The following is a 24274-nucleotide window of genomic DNA, read 5'->3' as shown; positions in this document are numbered from 1 at the left end:
TTGTAATTTTCCAAACTAAATTTATAGCCTTTTTAATAGGTTACACTTCGAGTTTCGGATCCTGTAGGGTTAAATATGCGCAATTTTTTATAAGGGCTGATGCTGTTATTTTGCTACAAAGGCGCGAGGATGCTAAAAGATGCTAATTCTTTGTACGGAGTTGCTTGTCTTCCAAAGGAAGTGCCCCAGGTGGCTAATCGGGGAATTCCCTGTAGATATACGGTGTGAATGGGAAATAAAATTCCACTTCTTTTGCTAACGAATCGGCAACACTAACGCGGATAAAATATCAAATCAATTGACGACGAGCTAGGGCTATCCTATTAGGACTATGATCAGAATTGAAATGTAAGCGTTCTGAAAGACATTCGCTGACAGCGATGTTAATATGAATTCGATCTTCGAACAATTCGAATGCTCAATGCTGCGCTATGGCTTCACAATCCCTAGTTTAAGTGAATTATGGTGGGCGTATACCCCTCTTTTAGTTTCATAAGGGCTTAGATAAGAAAAACACGTTCTAAGACTACCGAATTTAAGTGATTACCTGCAGTAACTCTTTTTGTTAAACGAACTCATTCTTCAATCAAAAAAGCAGTGACGAATATGAGTTCCCCGACTATTTTACCCGTTTCATAAAGGCTAAGCTTGTGCTGGGTAGCTATGCTTACTTATACATACATACTCAAGTGTATAGACCCTATACATGTGAAAACCCGTATGCATGTGAAAAAGTGGCGCTTATCTCACTTGAAGTGTAATAGCAATCACAAGTGGCAACCGCAGCGCATTTAACGCATTAAGGTGAAAAGTGGCCTCAGCGTGATATCAATGGCCAACACACGCGCCCACAACAACAGTAATAACATTTTAAGGAAACCAGCAATGCAACATACACAGAGCAGCACACAACCCTGCTGGAAAAAGCTTAAGAAGTGGATAAAAAATTCTTACTCACGACTAGTACGATTTTTAACAATTGCTTTTCTCAGGCATAACGGCCGTGACGTCAGATGATGTGGCTTCTATGAAATTACAGCAGATAGCAGATATAGCCGATAGGACCACTGTTGCTGCTTTGATCCAAATGGATTCAGATTATACGTTTGTCAAAGAATTTTTAAAATTATTTTTACTTTTATGGAAAATTTACTGGTTGTATTGAGCAGATTGTTTAGCCGAGTCAAGAATCGTTGAGTTAATATCTTGTAAGCAATGGCGATCATACGAGGGGGCGCAAAATTAATCACGCTATCGGAAGATGGCCGCTGTGGCCGATTGGGTTGGTGCGTGACTACCATTCGGAATTCAGAGAGTGAACGTCGGTTCGAATCTCGGTGAAAGATCAAAAAATTAAGAAACAGTTTTTTCTAATAGCGGTCGCCCCTTGGCAGGCAGTGGCAAACCTCCGAGTGTATTTCTGCCATGAAAAAGCTCCTCATAAAAATATCTTCAGTTCGGAGTCGGCTTGAAACTGTAGGTCCCTCCATTTGTGGAACAACATCAAGACGCACACCACAAATAGGAGGAGGAGCTCGGCCGAACACCCAAAAAGGGTGTACGTGCCAATTATATATATATATATCGGAAAATTTTTATAAATCAAAATAACGATTTCCTGCCCTCAAAAGCTTTTCTTCTTTATTTAATAAAAACTTTATTCAGAAACAAAATTGGATGATTAATTTCGTGCCACCTTGCAAAAACTCTCTCTCTCCTTCTCTCTTTCTCTTTCTCTCTCCCTTTCTTTCTCTCTCACTCTCTTTGCCTTGTCCCTATTCGGGGTCGGCCCTTCTTGTCCATCAAGGTGCGCCTCTCTTATGCCCTCATATGTATCGTATTTAACCAGGTCGATCGTGGTCTTCCTCTAGTTCTTGTTGGTTCAGTTATGTTGATGAGGTCTTCGTCCCTACTCATTACATGTCCATACCATTCAAGCCTGTCTTCTCTCATTTTCTCCGAGCTGGTTGTAATTTTTATATCTTCACGTACTTTGATATGTTTCACATCATCCACGCGCGTTATTCCTGTTGCCCACCGAAGCAATTTCATTTCCGCCACGCTCATCTTCTTCCGACCCATATAGCACTTTTCCCTGTACACCTTTGCCTTTATCGTGAATGTCATTATCCTGTCACATAAAACACCAGTCCGGTTGCGCCACTTTAATGACGCCGCATTAACTCTGTGTGTCACATCTTCGTTTATATTTCCAATATCGCTCAGGATCTTTCCAAGGTACTTGAAAGTTGTTGTTACTGTTACTGGTTGCCCATTTGTACAGCGGCCATATCGTTGGTATGTTCCCTCTTCACCGAACGGTAGATGCAGGTATTCGGGTTTCTTCACATTTATGCGCAGTCCGTTGTTCGGCAATATTTCATTGGAGATCCTCATTAATAAAGCCTATATCGTACAGGAAATTCCCTGGCGGTTTGCCTTGAACTTTAACTGTAAGATTTTCTGTAACAAGGGTAAAAGTCAACGGGTTGAGTGCGCACCGACCATCACTGGGCACTTTTGTGTTAGTCCGCCAGCTGTACATACTTGAGTCGTGGTTTCGTGGTACATGTCTTGAATCAGGGTGACGTATTGCTCTGGTACTCCTTTGAGGACAGTCATACTAATTGCCTAGGTACTCCAACGAAAGCCTTCTCTAGATCTACAAAAACCATGAGCAGATTTTTCTGCCTACTGTTTTGTTTGTTTCCAAATTCGCATTAGCTTGACGCTTTTGGGCCATGTTTTCAATGAGATCTTTTCCAACCCGATATGGGAAGATCTTAAGGGTGTGCAAAAGGGTAAAAAATATTCATTTAATGAAAAAAAGGTAGGGAAAAGATCCCACGGACAAATTTACGCAGCAACACAAGTTTTCATTTATATTAGACGAAACTACTTATAGGTTTATACCGTTTTTAGGGGTTGCTCCAGGTGGCGTGTTTGATCGCAAACACCAGCCAAAATACTTGTAAAATCCCATACAAATATGAGAACCCAAACCCAATTTTAATCCATCTTTCTCAGCGTGTTTGTGTTGTAGGCGTGAAACCTAACGAAATAATGGTTAATAATAATAAATAATAATTTTAATATTAAATAGTTGGAATAGAGTTCAGTTACGTGATTTTCTCTCCCTTATTTCTATTTATTTATTTATTATGAATAGTAGAATAATTATATAATATTAAATTAGGAAAGCCACTAGTAGCTAAGACAATCGGCCGAATTCGAGGCATTCTTATCGAAATATGCCAGCAAAAAGTTTAGTAATTTGTCAATATCTAGACATTTTGACTGGCTGCCGCCGTCTAACATTTGGATACACATTCACACACATGGATTTAGGTGAACAAATAAATTACAGTTTAAACACAATTTCTATCAAATACACAGTGGAAACAGTTGAAAATTTTCTCAAACCCAAAACATTCAAATCCAAGGTATGCCTTTGGTAGAAACGTATTATTAGTAGCTCATTACGATAAGCCAAAAGACTAAAACAAAAACAGTAGATGGATATTTTGGATTAATAAATATTAAAGCTTGTGATTAGGGATGAATTTTCTCAGCTATAGTTCGCCATATGGAAGAATTTAAAGTGCCGTTGAGAACGTAGTTGGCCTTGCCACTGATAATTCCCGCACAATGGTCGGTCAAGTTAATGGTTTATTTGGTTCAACTGGCACAAAGAGGACTTAAAGTAATACCGAGTTTCACAGCATGTGTACTTCGCGGCCACTGTCCTGTAAGGGCAACCACGAAATTCGAGAGCTGAAATTTTGCTAACCACAGAAGATCCTTCGAGAGCCTCCTATCCACTCGTAGCCAGAAAGATTTCGTGTCCTTAAAAGTTTGTGTACTTTCCGAGCAGACCGCAGGTTATCATTGGAAATTTCAATCCTCTCGTTTCGCGGGGAAACTATCTCACAGATCTTCAGTCTAGCTAGCTCATCTGTCTCGCAGATTCCTACAATGTCGCTATGATGACCAGGTACCCAGATGAACCTTCTATCGAAGAATTCGGATGCTGTCGAAAGTAAAGTTAGGTATCCCCAGCGAGCTTCGAGTGCACTACCATCAAAGCCCAGGCCCCTGATTGCAGCTCGGCTATGGGAGTAGGTATTAACCTCCATGTTGCCCATTCAACAATCACGTTCAGATATTTGAGATTCTCATTTCAAAGACACTTAATTTACTCCATCGCAAAGTCGTTATCTGTACACTCGAAAGCTAGAATATACAGTCCTTATCTGGATACCAAATTATGCACATCACATTAGTAGGCTTGAACGTATCCAGAAAGTCTCTATCCCTTATGCTTTGCGCTCTTTGTATTTTTTGTATTTCACTGATCCAATCCTATAAAAGTCGGTGCTTGCTCATCAACCCAAAATGGCTAGATTGTAGAAAAACTATTATCTGCCTCACTTTCATTTCTGAGTTGATGGTTGGATCCATTGAATTAAGCTAATTTAAAAAAAAAAGTCGAACTATACAATGTTCAAAACTCTTTCGAGGTGCACGAGTTGAGTATTAGTAGATTTTCCTGCAGGGACATTGCACAATCAAACTCACACACACACACACACATATACTCGTTTGCTTTTACAATCTGTTAAATTACAACTGTGGCTGTAATCATATTAACCGCAATGCAGGCGCTTAAAAGTCACAAGAACAAGTAAAACAAGAGTTAGTATGTGGTGAACGGTCGGGTGACTATGTGAAAAGCTCGAGTCCGACGGAGGAAAATTAATTTTATTTTATATTGCTTTTCTACTCGTTTGCCTTTTCCACTGTTGGCATACTTTAATGACGCAATTTACATATTTTGTAATTTATTGAGAAGCACCTACATACGAGTATCTTCTAGTGGTGTGCAGAGAAAAATACGAAAAGTACAACAAATCAAAGTGGCAACAAAAATGGGCGAGTAAGATAAAACGCAATGATGTGCAAACAGAAATCAAGTATTGATGCGACAAAAAATTGTTAAACGGCTAGTACAATTAAACGGCCTCGGTATCTGGTGAATTTGAGAGCTATTGTGTGGACGTTATAAGGTTCGGTCCGTTGCTTTGAGAGACTGTGCCGAGTCCTGTTGAAACGCCCATGATCTAGCACCGAAATGTTTTTCCGCCCACGCGTTTTTCCGTCCAGGCGCGATGAAAAAGATTGGAGAGCGCCCGTCTGCGATTACAGCGGCCCAAACCATTACCCGTGGCGGGTGCTGCCTCCTGGTGGCCAATCGATAACTCAAGTTCTCGTACGAATGGTCGGCCAAATAAATCCTATCGTTTTGAAAGTTTACGAGTTGCTCAATTTGAAAAATGTTCGGAAATTAACCACTTTCGGCCAAGGGAAGCAACTCCTTCGCTCTCTCAAGTCCGACTTGTTGCTGCTTTAGTGTGAGATCATGCGCCTTTTGGATCTTGTAAGGCTTGATTTGAAGATCAATTTTCAGTATACGGTGGATGTTACGGTCAGATATTTTCAGTTCTTTCCCCATTTGAGTCGCACTTCGTCGGGGATTTCGCGCAAGTCGCTTCTTCACTTTTTCAACCATTTACCGTGACGTTGCAGTCTTTTGATGACCACAACCATGGACTGGTAGCAGTATCATTGAAACGAGTAATGGTGCGATAAACAAAAACTTTGTTTACTTTAAGCTGCTCGAGCTCACGAACAATCGCTGGTTGTGATTTTCCAGCCAAATATAATGCAATCACACTATTACGTTTGAAATCCATTACTCCATTTTCCTTTTTCGCGTTTACTATCGGCAAAATGCTTCCACGTGCTTGAAAACCATTCTCTGGACTGTCATTTAGGCAACTACTCGTAACATACAGCTGATGCACGGGCATCTGAAGTTGGTTACACTGCGAGTGCCGGACCTTGTTTACAGAGAAAGTGCTCAACAGTCTGCTTCTCCCCACAGCTTCCACAATGGGGATTAAATGGTCACCCTAGTTTGGAAATTGAATGGCGTGTAGTCCTCAGAACTTTCTCATTCTTCCGTCTATTGTACTGGGATCAAAGGGTTTTCGAGTTAGCACATGAAGATATGGAGCTCGATCTTTTCTGTGCTTTCCAGAGAAATAAATTGCGCATTTTCCCTTTAGCAACAGTGAGGGGGAAGCTAATGACCGGGTGGGAGACCTCTGAGACCAATTCAGTCACCTTCCTGGGAAGCTCATCAACAATTTCATTTCCCTCTATGTTCCTGGAACCCTGACCACCACCTGTTACCTACACACTCAAGAGCTGTGATTGCCTCCATACAGAATTAGTTTGGATCTGCACCATGGCGTCGTCAAAGCCTTGATCGCGGCTTGACTATCGGAGAAAATGTTAATATCTCCTTCGCTTTACCACGTTCCCTTGACACTCTGTATGCCTGCAGGATCGCAAATACATCTGAAAAACACTAGCAGTATTCGGCAGTTTTAAAGAAACTGAAAGAAACGATTCCATTTGGGAACCGTCAGTAAAAACAGAGGTACCAGCTTCGGTGCAGATTTTCCTCTCGTTCCACTCCTGCCTACTTGGAAAGAGTGCCCTGGCACGACCCTCAAACTCCAGTTTGCCCAAAATGCTACCGTGTCCCTTGAGAGATTGCGTATGCACCTGGAATTTCGCCAAAAAAACAGGGTCTATTGGCTGTGTAGCCTATCCACCGAAATTGTGTTTCCAGTAACATTTGAAAAATATGGAAGCCACAGTTCCAAAAACCATACCAAAATTTTAATCCTTGCGGTTACAATATTTTCTAGATAAGAACGATTTTGTCTAGTATTGTACTCGGCGCGTTGAGAAAGCGACTCGCAAAAAAAAAGAAATAAATTAATTTTTTGTTTTGTTGCAATGCCCAAATTAAAGACCGACAAAGAAGTCGGTAGTCTTTTGCCTTCATTTGCTGAATTGTGAGAAATAATTCAGGAACTTTTTATTTAAAATTCTCATATTAGTTTGTTCAGTTCGAGTGCAAGTGGATGGTTTTGAACTGTATTGATCATTCTCGGTCACAACTCCATATAATTTCATAGATATCTATAATTCCCATAGGAGTTGGTATCCTATCTGGGCGCTGTCTAATAGAAAGAGATGCCAGCAGGTTGGGGGCACCCACCAAGGACTATTGTAGAAGCTATTAGGAAATAGAAGAGAAAGAGACAGTTGAACAGCTTTTATGCGGGTGCATGACTCTGACGAAGGCGGTTGAGATTACTCGATCTCGCTTGTTCTGGACAACATTGCGGATGTTGCGAATCTCAAACTAGTTAGTATAGCCAGCTTTTCCTAGCCCACACAAGGGTTTAGAGAGGACCAAGTAGAGTAAGAATAGGAGAATTGCGGTGGTATCATAAAGGGCCTCTAACTACCCTCGGTGCGTCGAAGGACAGCCACTTCAACTAATCTGTGGGCAAAAAGTAAGGTGAATTTATTTGTCAAACTTCGCGGGATTAAAATTTCGCTCTAGTTATTTTTTTCATGAGTTGGCAGCACTGTTAATAACATCTGGGCCAACTTTCATGTGAATGTCAATATCAATAACATATTTACGCTTGTGTTTAGCAAACGACCAAGAGTGCATTTTTCGATTTTTACAATGTCTGATTTGATTGAGCAGAGAAGTGCCAATAAATTTTGTGAAATTTGAAATTTCGGCTGCGGAAACGTTTAGCATGTTGCAGAAGGCATTTGGTGATTCGACCATGTCGCAAAATGTTTATAAGTGGTACAAAGACTTCAAAGAGGGTCGAGAACGTGTTGATGACTTGGAGCGCTCCGGATGACCATCGACGTCAACAGATGACCATTGACGTCAATAAAGTGAAGGAGTTAGTGCTCAAAAATCGTCGGTTGACTGTTAAAGACCTTACTGATATGACCATTTGGGCCTACGAAAAGTCAAATCTCGTTTGGTACCGAAAACTCTCAATTTCTTGGAAAAAAGTCGTCGCGTTGATGTGTGTGAAACAGTGCTTTCAGACCATCAGGACAAGCTCGAATGCATCACTACGGGAGATGAGACTTGGATTTATGCTTACGGCCCTGAAACAACCGACCAATCAAGCGAATATCGTGCTAAAGGCGAGGCCAGACTGAAAAGAGCACGTCAAAGTCGTTCAAAAATAAAGGTCGTGATGACAGTTTTTTTCGATTTTCGTGGTGTGGTGCACTATGAATTCCTTCCACCTGGCCAAACTGTTAATAAGGAATATTATTGAGCGTTATACGTCGTTTACGTGAAGCAATTCATCTAAAAATACCAGAATTATGGGCCAACAACTCTTGGTTTTTGCATCACGATAATGCACCGTCTCACACTGCACTCCTTCTTCGTGACCATTTCGCCAAAAATTCCACGCATATCGTTCCACAACCACCGTATTCGCCTGATTTGGCTCCGTGTGACTTCTGGCTATTCCCAAAACTCAAGAGACTACTCCGGGGAACGCGTTTCGAGTCGATTGATGAGATAAAAGCTGAATCGAAGAAGATGCTGATGGCTATACCGGAAATGGACTATTTGGCATGTTTCGGGATTGGAAAAATCGTTGGCATAAGTGTATTTCATCGAGAGGGGATTAGTTTGAAGGGGATGGCATTGATTTACAAGAATAAATAAAGATTTTTCATTTTACATCCAAATTCACCTTACTTTTTGCCCACAGGTAATCTAACCATTCCATAGTTGCATACGTAAAATTACATTCAGAAACTGCGAAAGCCTTGTGCCTCCTTTTTTTTCTTATAATTATAAAAAAAATTAAATAAAAATAAAATTACCAAAAATTATCCAGCAGAAAAGTAAACTTGTGATATGCATGTGTCCAGCCTCATCAGCTGCATAATTGCAAGTGCATAAATTAATGACGCCAAAATGGAAGAAAAAAACTCAAGCACCACTTGAGGCGCACTCACGTGCAGCACGAGAGTGTGCGTTTGTTTATACTTGGTTGTACTTGCATCAAGTAGATGCGTGATAAGTGTGAGTGTACATATAAGTAGTTGTTGCTGTTGTTTGTTTTTATAATAATCTTGCCAATGTTGCTAATAAAATACCTGCCGTTGTTATTTCTACAGTAGTTGCTGGAAATGTTAGTACTATTTTATGCTGCCACTGTCGCTGCCGCTGCCCCTGTTGATGTTGCTACTTCACTAGCTGCTCTTGACATTGTTTATCGTTGGTGTATTTGTAGTCTGTCCATTGCACTCGTCAGTTGCAGTGACTTTGGCTATCTTCAGACGAAGACAGCTCTTAAGCCTCTCTAAGGATAAACTGCGAATGCTTCTTCTCGAATGTAATGCTGTAGCGCAAAGAGGGTTGAGGCATCTCGCCGGATGCGCCTGGAAGAAAGGCACATACGCTCAGCCCAAGCCAACTCCATTGTAGGTTTATTAATGGAACTGGATTTGGAAGAAGTACTGTTATGAGTAGAGGGCGCAAAAGACCATGGAGTTGAACTGCAAAACTCATTTTTATTCATTCATACATCTGCAGACGAGCATCCAACCAGCCCACATTGGGAGAGAATGTATCCGTATCAGCCTACTTTTGACCGCAGAAAATGATTTAAATTGTCAGCCTTTAATCCGCAATAGTCAACTTTAGTGATAACCAGATTGCAATTAGATTCCTGGGCTAAATTCACACGAGGCAGCCAGAAATTGCGACTGCGCTCTCTTAGAGAAAAGTCAATAAGAAAAATGTAGAGTAAATTTGGATTCGGGTTGTGAAATTTTTCACTAGAACGCTGTTAGAGTAATACACTTGGAATTTTAGAATATTGGCATTCTTAGACGCTATTTATTCGTCTTGTTGCTAAAAAGGTCGCGAAAGGAGTAATTTGTACTGGTTTTCCTTTGAGAATGTTCCAATTTTTACTGCAAACAGTGTTCACTCCAGTTTTGTATGCATGTATGTGTGTATAAAAATATGAGCCGATGCGTATGTTTTAATCTCATTTACAGTAACTGTACCCTTGACATGCATTCGTCCCCACTCACTCACTCATTCATTCACTTATTTTCTTCCCTTCATTCGTTTCGTTAGTTAATTGTTATTGTTGTCATTGAGTGAAGTGGCCCATAGGCGATTCTTGCTGACATTTTTCTATTGTTGCACTTAGAAGCAGTGGGTTTTGAAAAATTTCGTTTTTTATTTATTGTTTTTCCGCTTTCCCGCAACCCTGCCACTGTCGTAGGGCAAACACAAATATTAAGAAACACATCTAAATTAATAATGCATTTAGACTACTGTTGCTCGCAGTTCTTTGTTTTTTGTTTTCGTGCTTTAGGTCGTAGCGCAACTACTGTTTAATTCGTGTGTGCATAATTCCATTGCTACAACTACTTTTGTTGGAAGGTTCGATTTTCACAACGCAGAATTTTAGGCGATATAGTCCAAGATGCAGGTTTTGGTAGTCTAGCATAAGTGCACTAGCCTGCCACCCCAGAGGTTGTGTGTTCGAACCCCACGTAAAACACGGTCCTCGCACTTTTCCAAATTTACCTACTTTCCCTGTTTCTAAAAAGAAGAACACTTCTCAAACCCAAAAACTTAACCTTTCCATCCTTACTCCCACACAATAGCCAGCGCATTACTTGCATTGTGGCTGCTAAACACAAGCAAAAAAACAAAGAAAACACATAATTAAGCAATGCATCAGTGGCGCCAGCAAGAGGAAGCGGGCAGGCGCGTTAATAGCGCAGACTCACCACATTAGCGAAGTCCTCAACCATCTGTGTGCTCCTTCTGGCAGAAAAATGTGAAACACAAATGGCGAAACAGTTAGAAGGCATTGTTCCTAAGCAACGACAGGTGGGCATTCCCACTACTTAGGACTGATACCGGCAGGCTAATCACCTACCCTGTCAGAAAACAAAATAGATCACGAAACCAACGCAAGACAAGTCTTGTCGAGGTCATATGCTCCCGAGAGGAGTGAACACGGAAAAAAAAATTCCAAGGTGTGAACTCCAAGCACTTCCCTTTACTTTTCTATTTTCCTCGCATTTATCGCCGCTATGTTCTATCTAGCAGTTTGTTATTAATTTGGGGATGCTTTGTCCTTTCTGTTAAAAAATAATCGCAGTGCACAGCCTGATAACTCCGTAAAGTTCACGATGGAGAGAACACGGAAGGTGTAAATGAGAAAGGACAGAAAGAACCAGTTGATTTGCTCACGTAACAGCGGTTTGTTTACAACAGGTGCCGGCGAATACTGAAAAAATAAATAAGAAAAAATGAACGCAGACACTACTCACTTTACTTCGAAGGCGTCCGAATCCCCTGTGATATTACTGCCAAAATTCCTCTCACAAATTTGCTTTGGATGGCCAAACCTTGTAATCTATTATCCTTGCGAGGAGTTACCTGGAGTGAAAGATATTTAGGGATTTGTATATGGACGTAGCCATTAAGCCAAAAATGGGCCTCATCACTAAACACAATAAGTTGGCCTGAGCGCGGGATTAAAAATTTTCACAAAGCGTAGATTTTCGTAATATAATTGTACGATGTGTAAACGATGCTAAGGCGTAAGTCTTTCCATGATAAAATGACAATGAATACTGAAAAAAGTACTGGGTTGCCCATATTCGACGATTTTGGGATGTCCTTGGCGACGCCTTGGTCGGTTTTGATTTGGCCTCTTTGGATTAGAAAGAGCATCACCAGTCGAAAACCTTTCGCACAAACGTTTAATGGTGGTCTTAGAAGGCGCACTTTTCACATTATTTAATTTTTTATACGCACGTTGAGTTTTCACAATTGACTTCTTTTGTTGAATGTAAATTTCAAAAATTTGGGAGCACTTGCGTGGCCATGGAACAGGGTAAAAATCTGCTTGGACTGACGCTTCTAACGCGGTATGTCATTAAGCAGTCTGACGTCTCTGTCGAAAGATACAGGGTTGCCAGATAGGTCCGTCGAATATGGGCAACCCTGTATGTATTTAGTTTGACTTTAGTCACGCGTGATTTGCTGAGAAAAGTCTATTGGAAAAAGTATATCCACCCTTTATATATGTGTACAATTGTAGTTGGCATGAAAGTGCATACTCAATTTTTTTTAAATATTTGGAAAAAAGTACATAACGCCGCTAACAAAAACAAAAAATTCAAAAATAAACACTATTTTTTTCACGAAAGGCCAGCCTTTGTTACACTAAAATGCAATACAAAAATGCTTACCTAGAAAAATTATAAAAATTCTGGTTAAAAAGTTAAAGGTATTAAGGAAATTTTTGAAAATTTTTTACAAAGTGAGAAATTTTACCTTATATGGTTTGTGTTGTAGTATAAACTATATAAACTAACTATAAACTGAATATGAGAAGGGTTCCCGCATATTAAAAGTTGCTCAGATAGTAGCAAATTTAGCACATGAGCTGAAACGTCTCGGGCCTAACACAAAGATGGCAATACTTTTATTGCCTTCACCTCTTCTTCAGTTAGCACGAACCTTAGAAAGACAGCTGTGAAAATGTCATGATATTCTATTCATTAGTTTGTAAGTTATTGTGCTAAGAGGGATGCTACTTTTGCTATTTTGAAAACAGCGGTTCACAAAAATTTCGTGTTTTAATTTAACACTGCTTCCTGATGGGGAAAAATACTGTTCAAGCGAGGCTTGAAAAGTGTTATGCGGAGTCCTCTCTATCAGAAACAAAAATAAAATGATGGCTTGCTGACTTCAATCGTAGTCGTAGAGACACCGATGATGCACAACCCAGTGGATGACTTTATTAGGTACGGGACTTTTCAGCCCATGTGTTAAGTAGTGCAAATTTCATGCTCCTCCTATAGCAGAGTTAATCAGCAGGAACCAACTGTTGCCAAGTTCTTACGAAATTCTTTAGTTATTAAAAATTTGCAAATATACTTCGCTCTGAGGAATTTGAACAAATTCCAACTTGAAGAAATTCCAATTTTTTAACGTCACTCGTCTTCACAAGCGCATACCATACATACATACATAGGTACATATACACTTGTGCTTACTTTATTTTTTCACAATACTCGTAATATTTTTCATGGTAAATTTTTTTGTCTTCCATATAGAAGACTTCCAAATATGTGCTTTATGTGGAAGAAAATTGTCAAAAATCAACACAAAAGTAATGAGCCTTATTTTTTTAAGCAGCTTTATTAAACCTTTTGGCTTATACAACTAATATTCTTCAAAATAGGACCCTTGAGCGTCAATGCACCGCTGGTAGCGGTCCTTCCACTGCAGGACACATTTTTTAAACTCATCCGCCGGAATCGCGTTCAATTCGGCTGTCACAGTTTTTTGGATCGCCTCGGTGGACACACACTTTGCGCATTTCAAGTTTTCCGGTCACGATTTCCCGTACATTGTAATAAGTTAAATTTAACTCTTCACTGATCCCACGTAGACTAGCACGACGGTCAATGTTCAAAAATTCACGAACCCGGTTCACATCTTCGTCTGTTTGCGTCGTCGAAGCCCTTCCAAATCGCTGTTCGTCTTCGACGTCCTCCCGGCCTTCCTTGAACGGCCTTCCGTAAGCCTCTTTGAGTAGCCCAATGGTTTCGGTACTCGTTTTGTTTAGCTTTACGCAAAATTTGATCGAGTAACGTTGCTCCAATGATCGCTGCATTTTCGCCACTGCAAAATCCTAACACACTTTTAAAACAGCTTTTACGCGCGGAGCGATGTTGACTGCACCGCTGTTGCCAGCGAACTGGGACCGGTTTCTAGTGGAAGGGGAGGGCCCAACGACCATTTTTCCCCACCAGCCGATTCGGTTGATCACTTGGCAGACGCTCCACGCGGGAAGGCTCATTACTTTTCAACCAAACCCTGTACATAGGATGAATTATCATCGCGTTCTTAAGTGTCGATTTAGCCCAAATCCAAAATAGCGACCCAACCCTTTCTGTCCTGTGCTCGTTCGTACCATTCAGAAATCTCGAGAACTGCAGGACCAGTTGAACCTTCCAATGGCGACTTAGTCTTGCTCGTCTTCCTTTATGGGCTCCTATATCTTGCGTTGATGGAGCGTCTTAGATCATACAGGTGACATGTTCCGTCTTACACCACACTCATCACCAACACGGAAGGGACCAAAGATCTTACTCCGAACTTTTCTATCGAAGGCTCCCAAAAATTTTTCATCTGCTGTACGAGAATTATGAGCGTTTTGTAGAGTGTCAGTTGGGTTCATCGAGAGAGAGCTCTAGTTCTCAATTGCCTACTGAGTTCAAAGTAACACCTGTTGGCAAGACTTATTCTCCGTTTAAATTCCAGGCTGACGTCATTTTTATTGTTGTAGGTAGGCAGAGTCCTTCACAACTTAGAATTGTTGGTTGTCAACACGAAGATATTGTCCAAGATGCGAAGACTTGTTGTGAGTTGACCGCAGGCACTTTGATTTGCCCTCATTCACCGCAAGATCCACATTGCTTGCCTCTCTCTTTAAACTGACATAGGGCGAGCACTGTACGCTGTTGGTTTTGCCGATAATGTCGATGCCATCGGTCAATGTCTAAAGCAGCCTTATAAGTATAAATCTCAAACCGAAGGCTTTAGTAGTAGTAAATTTTATAATGATGGTTATTTATATAATAATTATTACTCTCGGACAGTAATGAAATAATTTCAAATGAAATATGCAACCATCGATTCGTTTTGGGAAGCTATTATTGTCCACTGAAGAGCTCTGCAGAAGCATTACTCGACTTAAGCTAACTTAAACAAAGCTTTTTGAATGCATCATCTAGGACAAATTGCTTTTTACTTTCAAGAACATGGCTTTTTTCCGGTCCGCTGAACAGTGGCCCATTGAACAGTGTCTAATCAGGCTCCCTTCTAATTAGGGTATCATATTGACATCGTTTATACGGACTTCTCTAAGGCTTTCGATTGGGTTTCTCATCTAACATTAATAAGAAAATCAGTCTGCATTGACTTCCACTCAGCCTTTATTGTTGGATCAATTCTTATTTGCTCAATCGACAGACATTTCATGGTTGTCATCGAAAATGTTAGGTCTCTTCCTTTCGTTACTTGCTCTCTTGTTCTGTTTTTTCAATGTTAATTGCTTTTGCCTCTCGTTAGCAAGATTGCTGCTTCATGCAGCAGACGTTAAAAGTTATTCGGCAATTATGAGCTTTCTCTATTCTGAATTAATCCAAAGGGCCGAACCAATAATCGGAGTCAATTCTGCAGGAATCATAATTTGGATCAGCGATTATGTATGTAATTTACATAAATAACGATGATCCGGTCTAGAACGCTTCAGCACTGCAAAGTGTTTTGTGACAAGTCCGAACAGAAAACTGTCAAACTTTCCACTAAAACTTGTTAGAGAAGACCTTCGGTTAATGGTCGGTATTATTACAGAACACAACCAATGGGGTCAGCATATGACCACCATTGGAATCATTGAGGGCCCAATGTGCCTATCTTGCTTGGAGGAGGCGGATAGCTCTGAGCACTTTCTCTGTGAGTGTCCCGAGTTCTGGGTTTCGATGTCGTGAGAATGAGTAACATTCGTTCTCTAAAGCTGGAGGATATTTACAGATTTGCCAAAGAATCTGAAAATTCTCACAGGACTAACTACTTGTATCTCTGTCTCAATTCTTTCCTATCTCTTTCTCTGATACTTTTCTCCTTTCCTCCTTGACTATCTACCCTCTTTCCAGAGCTCTAAATACAATGGGCTTTTTGGCTTGTTTAGTGGAGCTGTTCACTGTCCGGTGCTTCTTGAGAGGATTTGCTTGAATAATATGGACAGAGCTCTTCATAGTTCGGAGTGTTTATATGTTGGTATCTCAACATCTTTTTATGCTCTAAAAACTGGTTTTACTAGAGCCTTAACTAAGTTTAATAAAATCTCTAAATTTGTTGAGACAGATTTTTCATTTCCAAAAGAAAATATGTCCAATTAGTCTATAAGAATTTTTTACCTTCATTGGCTTAATAAAAAAAAAAATTCAACTAAAATATTTATTAACTACCTGCCGAGATCTAAGCGCTCATTGGCGTTCTTAAAGTAGTTAATAGGACTAAAAAACACTGCTTTAAAAAAAATTACTTTCTATTTAATTTCTTTTGCAGGCACTTACTTTCTGCTGTACGATTTTATCGATTACTTTGACAAGGATGAGGCGACCGCGTTGTCGCGTGATAAATTTTTGGAAATTATGAATAACATTTTTGGCAAAGTAACACAAGCGGAACGCGAGGCAATCATTTTTCAGGTAAGCAAATCTTGTTTTCAGCCGTACATACATACCCACATATAAATTATTTAGAGTTCCACATATACGTATGTACATACCGACAACATAAAACGGCCTTGCATGGATACCTATATTCTTTTTATGTTTACTTTAAAAAGTGAATACTTTTAAGCAGCCGTTTGTATTTATGTATGTATGTGTGTGTACATATGTGCCATCACTTATTTGTTTTAAATTAAAAATCCAGCTTTAATTGGCGCGCTTTTTTGCATAAATATTGCAGAGTAAAAAACTTGTTGACTTTACGGTTTCTCGAAAATTCGCTAGGGAATACACAAAATGTTGTGTTTTTAATTTGTTGGCTTTTAAGTTGCTCTTAAATTGTTTGCCAAAGACGTGGAACTGATGTAAGGAAATAAAATTTTAAATTTTAAACAAAATAGGCTCGTTTATGGTTGCAATCCGTTTATAAATAGAAAACAGTTACTTACTTACTTAGGTGGCTATAACAACCCGTTACCGAGTTACGGCCGACCTCACTAGCTCTCTCGAGGCGCCTCTGCTCCACCCGCGCCTTCTCCAATTCTGTACACCAAGCGAGCATATAGTTTCCTCCACCTGGTCTTTCCACCGGAGCAATGGTCTTCCTCTGCGTCGGCTCCCTTGGATTTCGCCCTCGAACACCTTCTTTGCTGGAGCTTATTCACCCATACGCTCGACATGCCCTAGCCAACGCGGGCGTTGGATGGCGATGCGTTGAACTACGTCAATGTCGGCGTAGAGCTCATACAGCTCGTGGTTCATTCTTGAACGGTAGTCTTCGCCAATGCGCACAGGACCGAAGATCTTACGAAAAACTTTTCTCTCGAACACCCCAAGAGCGGCTGCATCGCTTTATGACTCTACCCATGCCTCTGCGCCATAAAGCAATACGGGTATGATGAGCGTCTTGTAAAGTGTCATGCGAGAGAGGGATCGACTACTCAATTGCTTACTTAGCCCATAGTAACATCTATTAGCAAGAGTGATTCTCCCTTTAATCTCCAGGCTGATATCGTTGCTGCTGTTAACGGCGGTGTCAAGATAAATAAATTGTGGCACAACTTCGAAGGTATGGTTGTCGGCAATGACGTGCGTTCCTACACACCGTGTGTTCCGCGTTGTGGACTTCGTATATACTTCGTTTTACCCTCGTTCAACGCCAGACCCACTCGTGATGATTCTTTTTCGATAGCAGAAAATGCAGCGGTGACATCTCGCTTACAGCGGCCGATAATGAAAACCTGCTTTTCGGAGCACCCCTTCCATCACGAAGTTGAAGAGGTTGCATGAGAGTGAGCCGCCTTGTCTGAAACCTCGAACGGTATTGAATGGCTCGGAGAGGTTATTTCCTACCTTGTCGGAGCTGGTTATGTTGCTCAACGTCATTCTGCAAAGCCGTATGAGCTTCGCTGGTATACCGAACTCAGACATGGTGGCGTACAGGCAATCCCTTATCTGGGTTTATAGTCGACAAAGAGATGATGGCTGTCGACTTGCTTTTCATGGGTCTTTTCCAGGATTTGGAGTAATGTGAAGATCTGGTCGATGGTGGACTTACCACGTCTGAAGCCGCACTGATAAGGCCCGATCAGGGTGTTGGCAAACGGCTTAAGTCTTCCACATGGGACGCTAGACAGGACCTTGTAGGCGATGGTGAGAATACTGATGCCCCGGTAGTTGGTGCAGATCGTCGGGTCACCCTTCTTCAGTACAGGACAAAGGACACTGAGATTCCAATCGTCGGGCATGCTTTCTGCTAGCCATATTTTGCCGATGAGCTGATGCATGCTCCCTATCAGCACATCACCGCCAGTCTTGAACAATTCAGCGGGCAAGCCGTCAGCGCCAGCCGCTTTGTTATTCTTGAGCCGCTGAATGGCAACTCTGACTTCGGCATGACTAGGTGGTGGAACGTCCAAGTTATCGACGATTGGTGTTATCGGGTCATCTTCTATTGGGGCGGAATTGTGTGCGTCATCGCCAGCAAGTAAATTGCAGAAGTGTTCCCTCCATATGCCCAGTGTGAACTGTGTATTCATAACCAGATTTCCGTTTTTATCTCTGCAGGCTGAAGCTCCGGTCTTGAAACCTTGTGTCAGACGCTTGACTTGTTGATAGAATTTTCGAGCATCATTCCTGCCCCTGTACTCCTCTAGCAGCTCACGCTCACGCTTCTCCTGTTCTCGTTTCTTGCGTCTGAAGAGAAAACAGTTGATGAAAGTTATATTAAAATTTTTCAGTGGGTGGTCCGAATACCTATTTCTTTCTCATTTCTGTGCTGCCTTGACATTAACAGCTTTTTCTCGCTCGAATCGTATATCAATAAGTAGTACTTTACCTCTGCGGCACGAAATGAATAGACACACAGCCTCTAGTAAAATATCCTTCTGATCACTTCTTCGCTTAACTTAAACGATGCAAATTACCTATATAGTTAAGCCTATCCTATTCCTATTAGATTTTGTCCATTGTGATAGTAATTTTAAAATGCTGTGATTCGAAAAGGCCCCATCGCTATTGGTAAAAAATTTTACTAGATCATTTTCATCACACTCTCTTGAGGTCAGTTTTGTGTCATCAAGATAAGTTTGCAAATCCCAGAAATGATGATAATCGCTTGTTTACAAGCACCTAACCAAACTCTTATACCTTCCTCTTCTTCTTTGACCGAGTTTAACAAATTGTGCCAGTCATTTCTTTTTCGTGCTTAACGGCGCTAGTTGGACACACCAAATGAACACAGTACCTTCGCCACATGATCTTTCCAACGCAGAGGAGGCCTTCCTCCATAGTTCTGTATGTAGAAGTCCACGCAAGTGGGAAAAGTCCCTGATCGTCATTCACTTGGGAGTGACCAGGACGATTCTTCTGCATATGGTTCAAGGAGCTCATAATTTCCGGGCCTCGCCCAAGTATCCTCTGGGTAGCTTCTGAACACCCGTTCGGGAGTGAGTTAATGTGATAAGGCGAATCAACCTAGGATAGCTGGTTGTGCGCTGAGTCTGATACCCGCCAAAGATATGTGTGGTCCAGCGCTCGTTTTACGCAATACAACACACTTCGAATTCCGGAATGCTGACCACCTCTGGTCTATCGCTCGCTTCATTAAGGCACGAATTGAGTGCTTGGATCGGTTCAGCTTTTAATGACTGATTTCTTACAATACCGCCAAAAATACAGCAAAATGTTATCGGTCTTTAATCCAGTTTAAACCTTCTCCATCTTCAATTGGCCATCCTTTGGCCTCACTCTCCCTACATTTTGATGATGATCTTTTTCGGCTGTTCGTTTTCGGCTTGACGTAGCACGAGAAGAACGCTCAAAAAATGCATCAAGAGGCAACAACAAGCTAACTGGTTTTTTTAAATAAAAAAAGGGATTATAAGTAAAAACATCTATTTTCCACTTAATTAACATTTTCAGTAAATTTTTGTACATTCTGTAAATTATTCAGTCGACCAGGCTGAAAACACACGCCATTTTCATCCCATCGGCCTTTACTGCACTGTATTTGTGTCTTACATCTAGTAGAATTTCTTACTCATTTAAATTTATTTCTTGAGTTCGTTTGATTTGATTTTATGTGGCATTTGTATGTAGCCTTTCCAAGAAGAAGACTATTGAGCACTATCTCTGTAAATGTTTGGGTTTGGCAGTCAGACGAATAAGGTCACTGGGTGCTCCTTTCTTCCACAGCTTCCGGCAGTGCGCTAACCTGAATCCCATCAATCTTCTCCATTACATCAACAGCTCTGTTTAGCTGCCTGTTGGATATCTCATAATGGTATCAAAACAGTACTTTAGTGCTCCTTGGGCAGTGCCTGAGTGCTATTTTAACCATTTTACTTACCTACCTACCTTGTAAATGCCTTTGTTTGCAGAGTAGATGGCCACCGCGAAGTGTTCGATTTGGTCTCGACTACGATTTCCCTAGTGCAAGATTCAATATTTACTGTAGGCGACAGTTGAAAAAAAAAATTATATTTATAATTACACATTTTTCTGCTGCCATTGCCAATAATCATTTTAAGTGTTAGTTTTTTCCTAAATTACAACTTTTCAAGTGCATTGCTCAATTACGATCTCACGAAAAAAGTGAAAATGTGGCTGGTAAGTTTTTGCCTCACACATGCTACATGCAGCTAAACTATTTCATATGTACCAAGCAGCCGTTAGTTGCAACAATTCACGCAGCTTACCACCGCTACCACCAAACTCAATTACGAGTATTTCGTAGAAGCTGGTGAGATGCAGTGGATATCGCATCCTAACGTTCGATTTTATGTTTGGTTTTTTTATTTTATTTTTTACTATTTTTCTTCGAAATTATTATTTATTTTGCTTTTCAAATCTGCTATGTACGCTCACTTTCACTCCGTTGTTGTTGGAAAATCTCTGGTCACGTAATTGCTTTTTCATTTTGAGTACCTTGTACGTGCGCAAGTCGTGTGACTCTGACTATTTTTTATTGTCCAAAGTGGAGTCAAGTTTTATTCCAGTAGATCTGTAGGCAAAATATATCAGTGCGCCAATATGATCGAGCACCTAAAGTAAGTGGTGAAACATGAGCTACAGCCACGATAAGATTCTAACTGACAATGAGCTTCTTAGAGCACTCCCGCCTTTAATTGTCATTACAACGTTCACAACCCTCCAACCCACAAAGGAAGAGCGAGAACAGGACGATGTAAGACAAGGCGAGTCCATTTATACAATATAAGAATATGGCTCAAAACTCGAGGGCGGAGGTGTATATTCCAAAGATCTGGCAATCTCCTTTTGGGCTTCTTGACTACTGCAGTGTCTTTCAGGCTGAACTGATGGCAATCATGAAAGCTGTGTGTTTTATTGACAAACTTCCTAGAAATTTACTCCACAATTCCCATAAAGTTCTATATCGTCCGTACTTAGACTCTTCTGTGCTTATTTTCATATTGCATTGACTCTTGCTAGCTTATTCAGTTGCATCTATGGTCTCCACCCAACTACAAATTTCACGCAATTTGCCAGTTCAACACTTTACAAATCGCGAGTCTTCTCTGCAGGTCGAGTGATGTGTTTCTGCTTGTGATTGCATCTGCTTATTAAGGAAGCTCTGGAAGGATCACAAAATGGAAAGACCACTAGTCTCGTGAGGTTCTGTGAGCGGCGCAATCTGAGCATTATCCTATGTTGCGATGCTAATGCCCAGCATACAATCTGGGGCAGCAGCAAACGCAATGGACGGGGCTCTCGACTATTCGAATTTATCGCGTCCTCTTGCCTAGACATACATAACAAGGGCTCACAGCCTAACTCAAAACTTGGGTGGTCAATCAAGAACTGGAGAGTCCTTGTCGAAGATTCGTGCTCAGACCACAAGTACATTGAGTTTTAGTGTGACGAGGAGGCACAAATGCCCTTGCCCTCTAGAAATCCAGAAAAACAGACCGGCAGAAGTTTAGGGGGGCGTTGCGGGACCTTGACGTTACGCCACCAGGACTTCGGAAAGAACAAGCCATTGAGGCGGTTGTTGAGAAACTCAACGCTGCCCTAACTCAATGTTTTGAGTTAGCCTGCCCAATTCGACCTCTCCTTAACCGGACTCTCGTTCCTTGGTGGAATCGAGAGCTCTAGATGTTGAGGCGTGAGTCGAGAAAGCTTCTAAACCGGGCCCTCAGGACTGGGAGCGATATCGTGATGTTCAGAAGAACTACAAGAGGCTTATTCGGGAATCAAAAAGAGCATCATATAGGGAATTCTGCAGCGGTATTGAATCTCTGAGTGACACGGTGAAATTGGTTAGGATCCTGAAAAGGGGCCCAACTACAAAACAGGGGTCACTTAGGAAATCTGATGGCTCCTTCACGGAGCGGCAAAGTAAAACACTCAGTTCGCTGATGGAATCTCTCTTTCCTGGTAATCAGATAAGCGTCAGCCGGCAACAGCCCTTATTGATAGAGGCGGTTGACAGAGCTGCTACACTTTCTGGCTCAAAGAATCGTCTCGGTACGAGCAGAGGAAGATCTACGCACAAGCATATGCGGACGATGTTGCCTGTTTGGGAACAGGTCCTTCGCTTATGCACATCTGCAAGAAAGTGCATCCACATTTTCACGGATAGCTCCTGGACCGAGCACGGTTCTGGCTCGGGGGTCTACATGGAATCCAGCGGGACAAAACTGCACTTTTCTCTTGGAATGCATGCCTCTGTGATTCAAGCGGAAGTGTATGGTGTTCAAGAAGCGGTAAACTTTGATGTGGAAAACAGATGGAAAGGCAGATCTGTATGTGTCTGCAGCAACAGTCAAAACAGTCAAGCTGCGCTCACGGCCTTAAACAGGCCCCAAACCACTTCAAGAGTAGTCGAGTCCTGTAAATCCAGGCTGAACTATGTCGGGAGAGTTAAAGCGTGATGCTTACATGAGTGCCTGGATATGTGGGTATCTCGGGAAACGAGATCTCTGACTCTTTAGCCAGGCTGGGCTCTGAGGCCAACTTTTTTGGCCCGGAGCTCGTTCCAGCACTCCCTTCTGCAGCCATCAAAGCCACGGTTAGCAAACGGGTTACTTCTACTCACAAGTGATCTTGGCAGGCTGCAGGTGGACTGATGCTACCTGTCATGGCCGACCGACTGTCGCAGTTCCTCCTGTCACTAAGCAGAGGGGACTGTAGGAGGCTGGCTGGACTGATGACTGGCCACTTTCTATGGGCAAAGCATATGGAAAAGGTAGGCATCTCAGACAGTGTACTCTGCCGAGCATGTGGAGAGGAGGATGGGATGGCGGACCACTTTCTGTGCGTCTGCCCCGTCTTCGCTCGAATTAGTCTTTGGCACTGATGTGTCAAGAAGCGGCCACCTTGGCTCCTTGGCATCACATGCCCTATGTACTCAGATGTCTTCGTAGGTCGAGTAGATTTAAGGAATATTATAAAGGGAACCCGAGTGCAGTACAGTAGATTTAATTGTGGCTGAGTGCTGCACTTGCTAGTCTGTACAAAAAAAAAGTGTTTCTGCAACATTTCTCTGTTATCCTTGTTGCTAGTCTGTAGTTCTTCAACTATTTGCCATAATTTACAATACTTTCGCGACCGGTTGCTATTTATTTCTCAATTTCTTTAAATTTCGGTAGACTAGCGCAGGCATATCTTCCTCTCACCTCCTCTGCACGCATTCGGAGCTTCTGGTGCAGCGTTAAAAATGTGTGCGATTCCAGCGTTTTCATTCTAGCTTACAATACCCTTCCTCTCTAAGTTTGAATTGAAGATGGAAGCAACTTCCTTGACTGCTGACTCTTGATTGCGTTAGTAGTTCTTCAAGTTTGTTAGTAATTAGTTTGTGCACATTTCCGGATTTGCCTAATCGCCTGGAAACTGTTGGTGACGGCATTTGGCATGGAGTAGAGGTGGAACATATTTTGAAATTTTGCCAGGCAACGGGAAGTGAGAAAATATTATGTAGCAAGCCTTAGTGAAAATTAATTTTAGACGACTGCATACTCGTTGATTTATTTATGCCAAAGTGTATAAGAGTGCGAACAAAATAAAATATAAAATATTTTTTGGAAAATCGGGATAATTTTGCAATAAGTGCTTACTAGAGTGGCTGCTATATCTGAAAGTGTTGCTATTATCGGGGGCACTCACTACAAATACGAGTTTACCCAAAAAACTGCTAAATACATATAACATCAAATATTAAGCCAATGGAATAAGTTTTAGAGGTTTTAAATTGAGCCTAAAGTTGGCAAAATTTTGTAGTTTTCTAAGATAAAATCAAACATATATAAATGGTGGTTAAGTTTCAAGAGCCGGTGTTGATTTTGAATAAAATACAATTTCTTTAAGAAGTCATTATCATTTCTCTTTATTATGATAATATTGGTATGATTCAATTACGTATGGAACAAAATATAGGCCAAATGACCGTCGCGGCCTCGGCAGCACACCTCCATCTGATGGTCCAAATTTTCGATGACGCCGAGGCATAATTGAGGTTCTATGCCGTTAATGTGCCGAATTATCT

General features: G+C 41.3%; 1 protein-coding gene across 2 annotated transcripts in view; it reads left to right on the top strand.

Moving 5' to 3' along the window:
- Positions 1-24274, top strand: part of LOC128855465 (acetylcholinesterase) — a 261188-nt gene that overhangs the window by 104744 nt on the left and 132170 nt on the right. For both annotated transcript variants that reach the window (XM_054090392.1, XM_054090393.1), the window contains exon 6: positions 16103-16245. In XM_054090392.1, the coding sequence (XP_053946367.1) occupies positions 16103-16245 (143 nt within the window). The remainder of the gene's footprint in view (positions 1-16102; positions 16246-24274) is intronic.

Source organism: Anastrepha ludens, chromosome 2 (assembly GCF_028408465.1).
Source record: "Anastrepha ludens isolate Willacy chromosome 2, idAnaLude1.1, whole genome shotgun sequence".
Lineage (NCBI taxonomy): Eukaryota > Metazoa > Arthropoda > Insecta > Diptera > Tephritidae > Anastrepha > Anastrepha ludens.
Note: the sequence above shows the minus strand (reverse complement) of the source record. Positions and strands in the feature narration are given on the sequence as shown.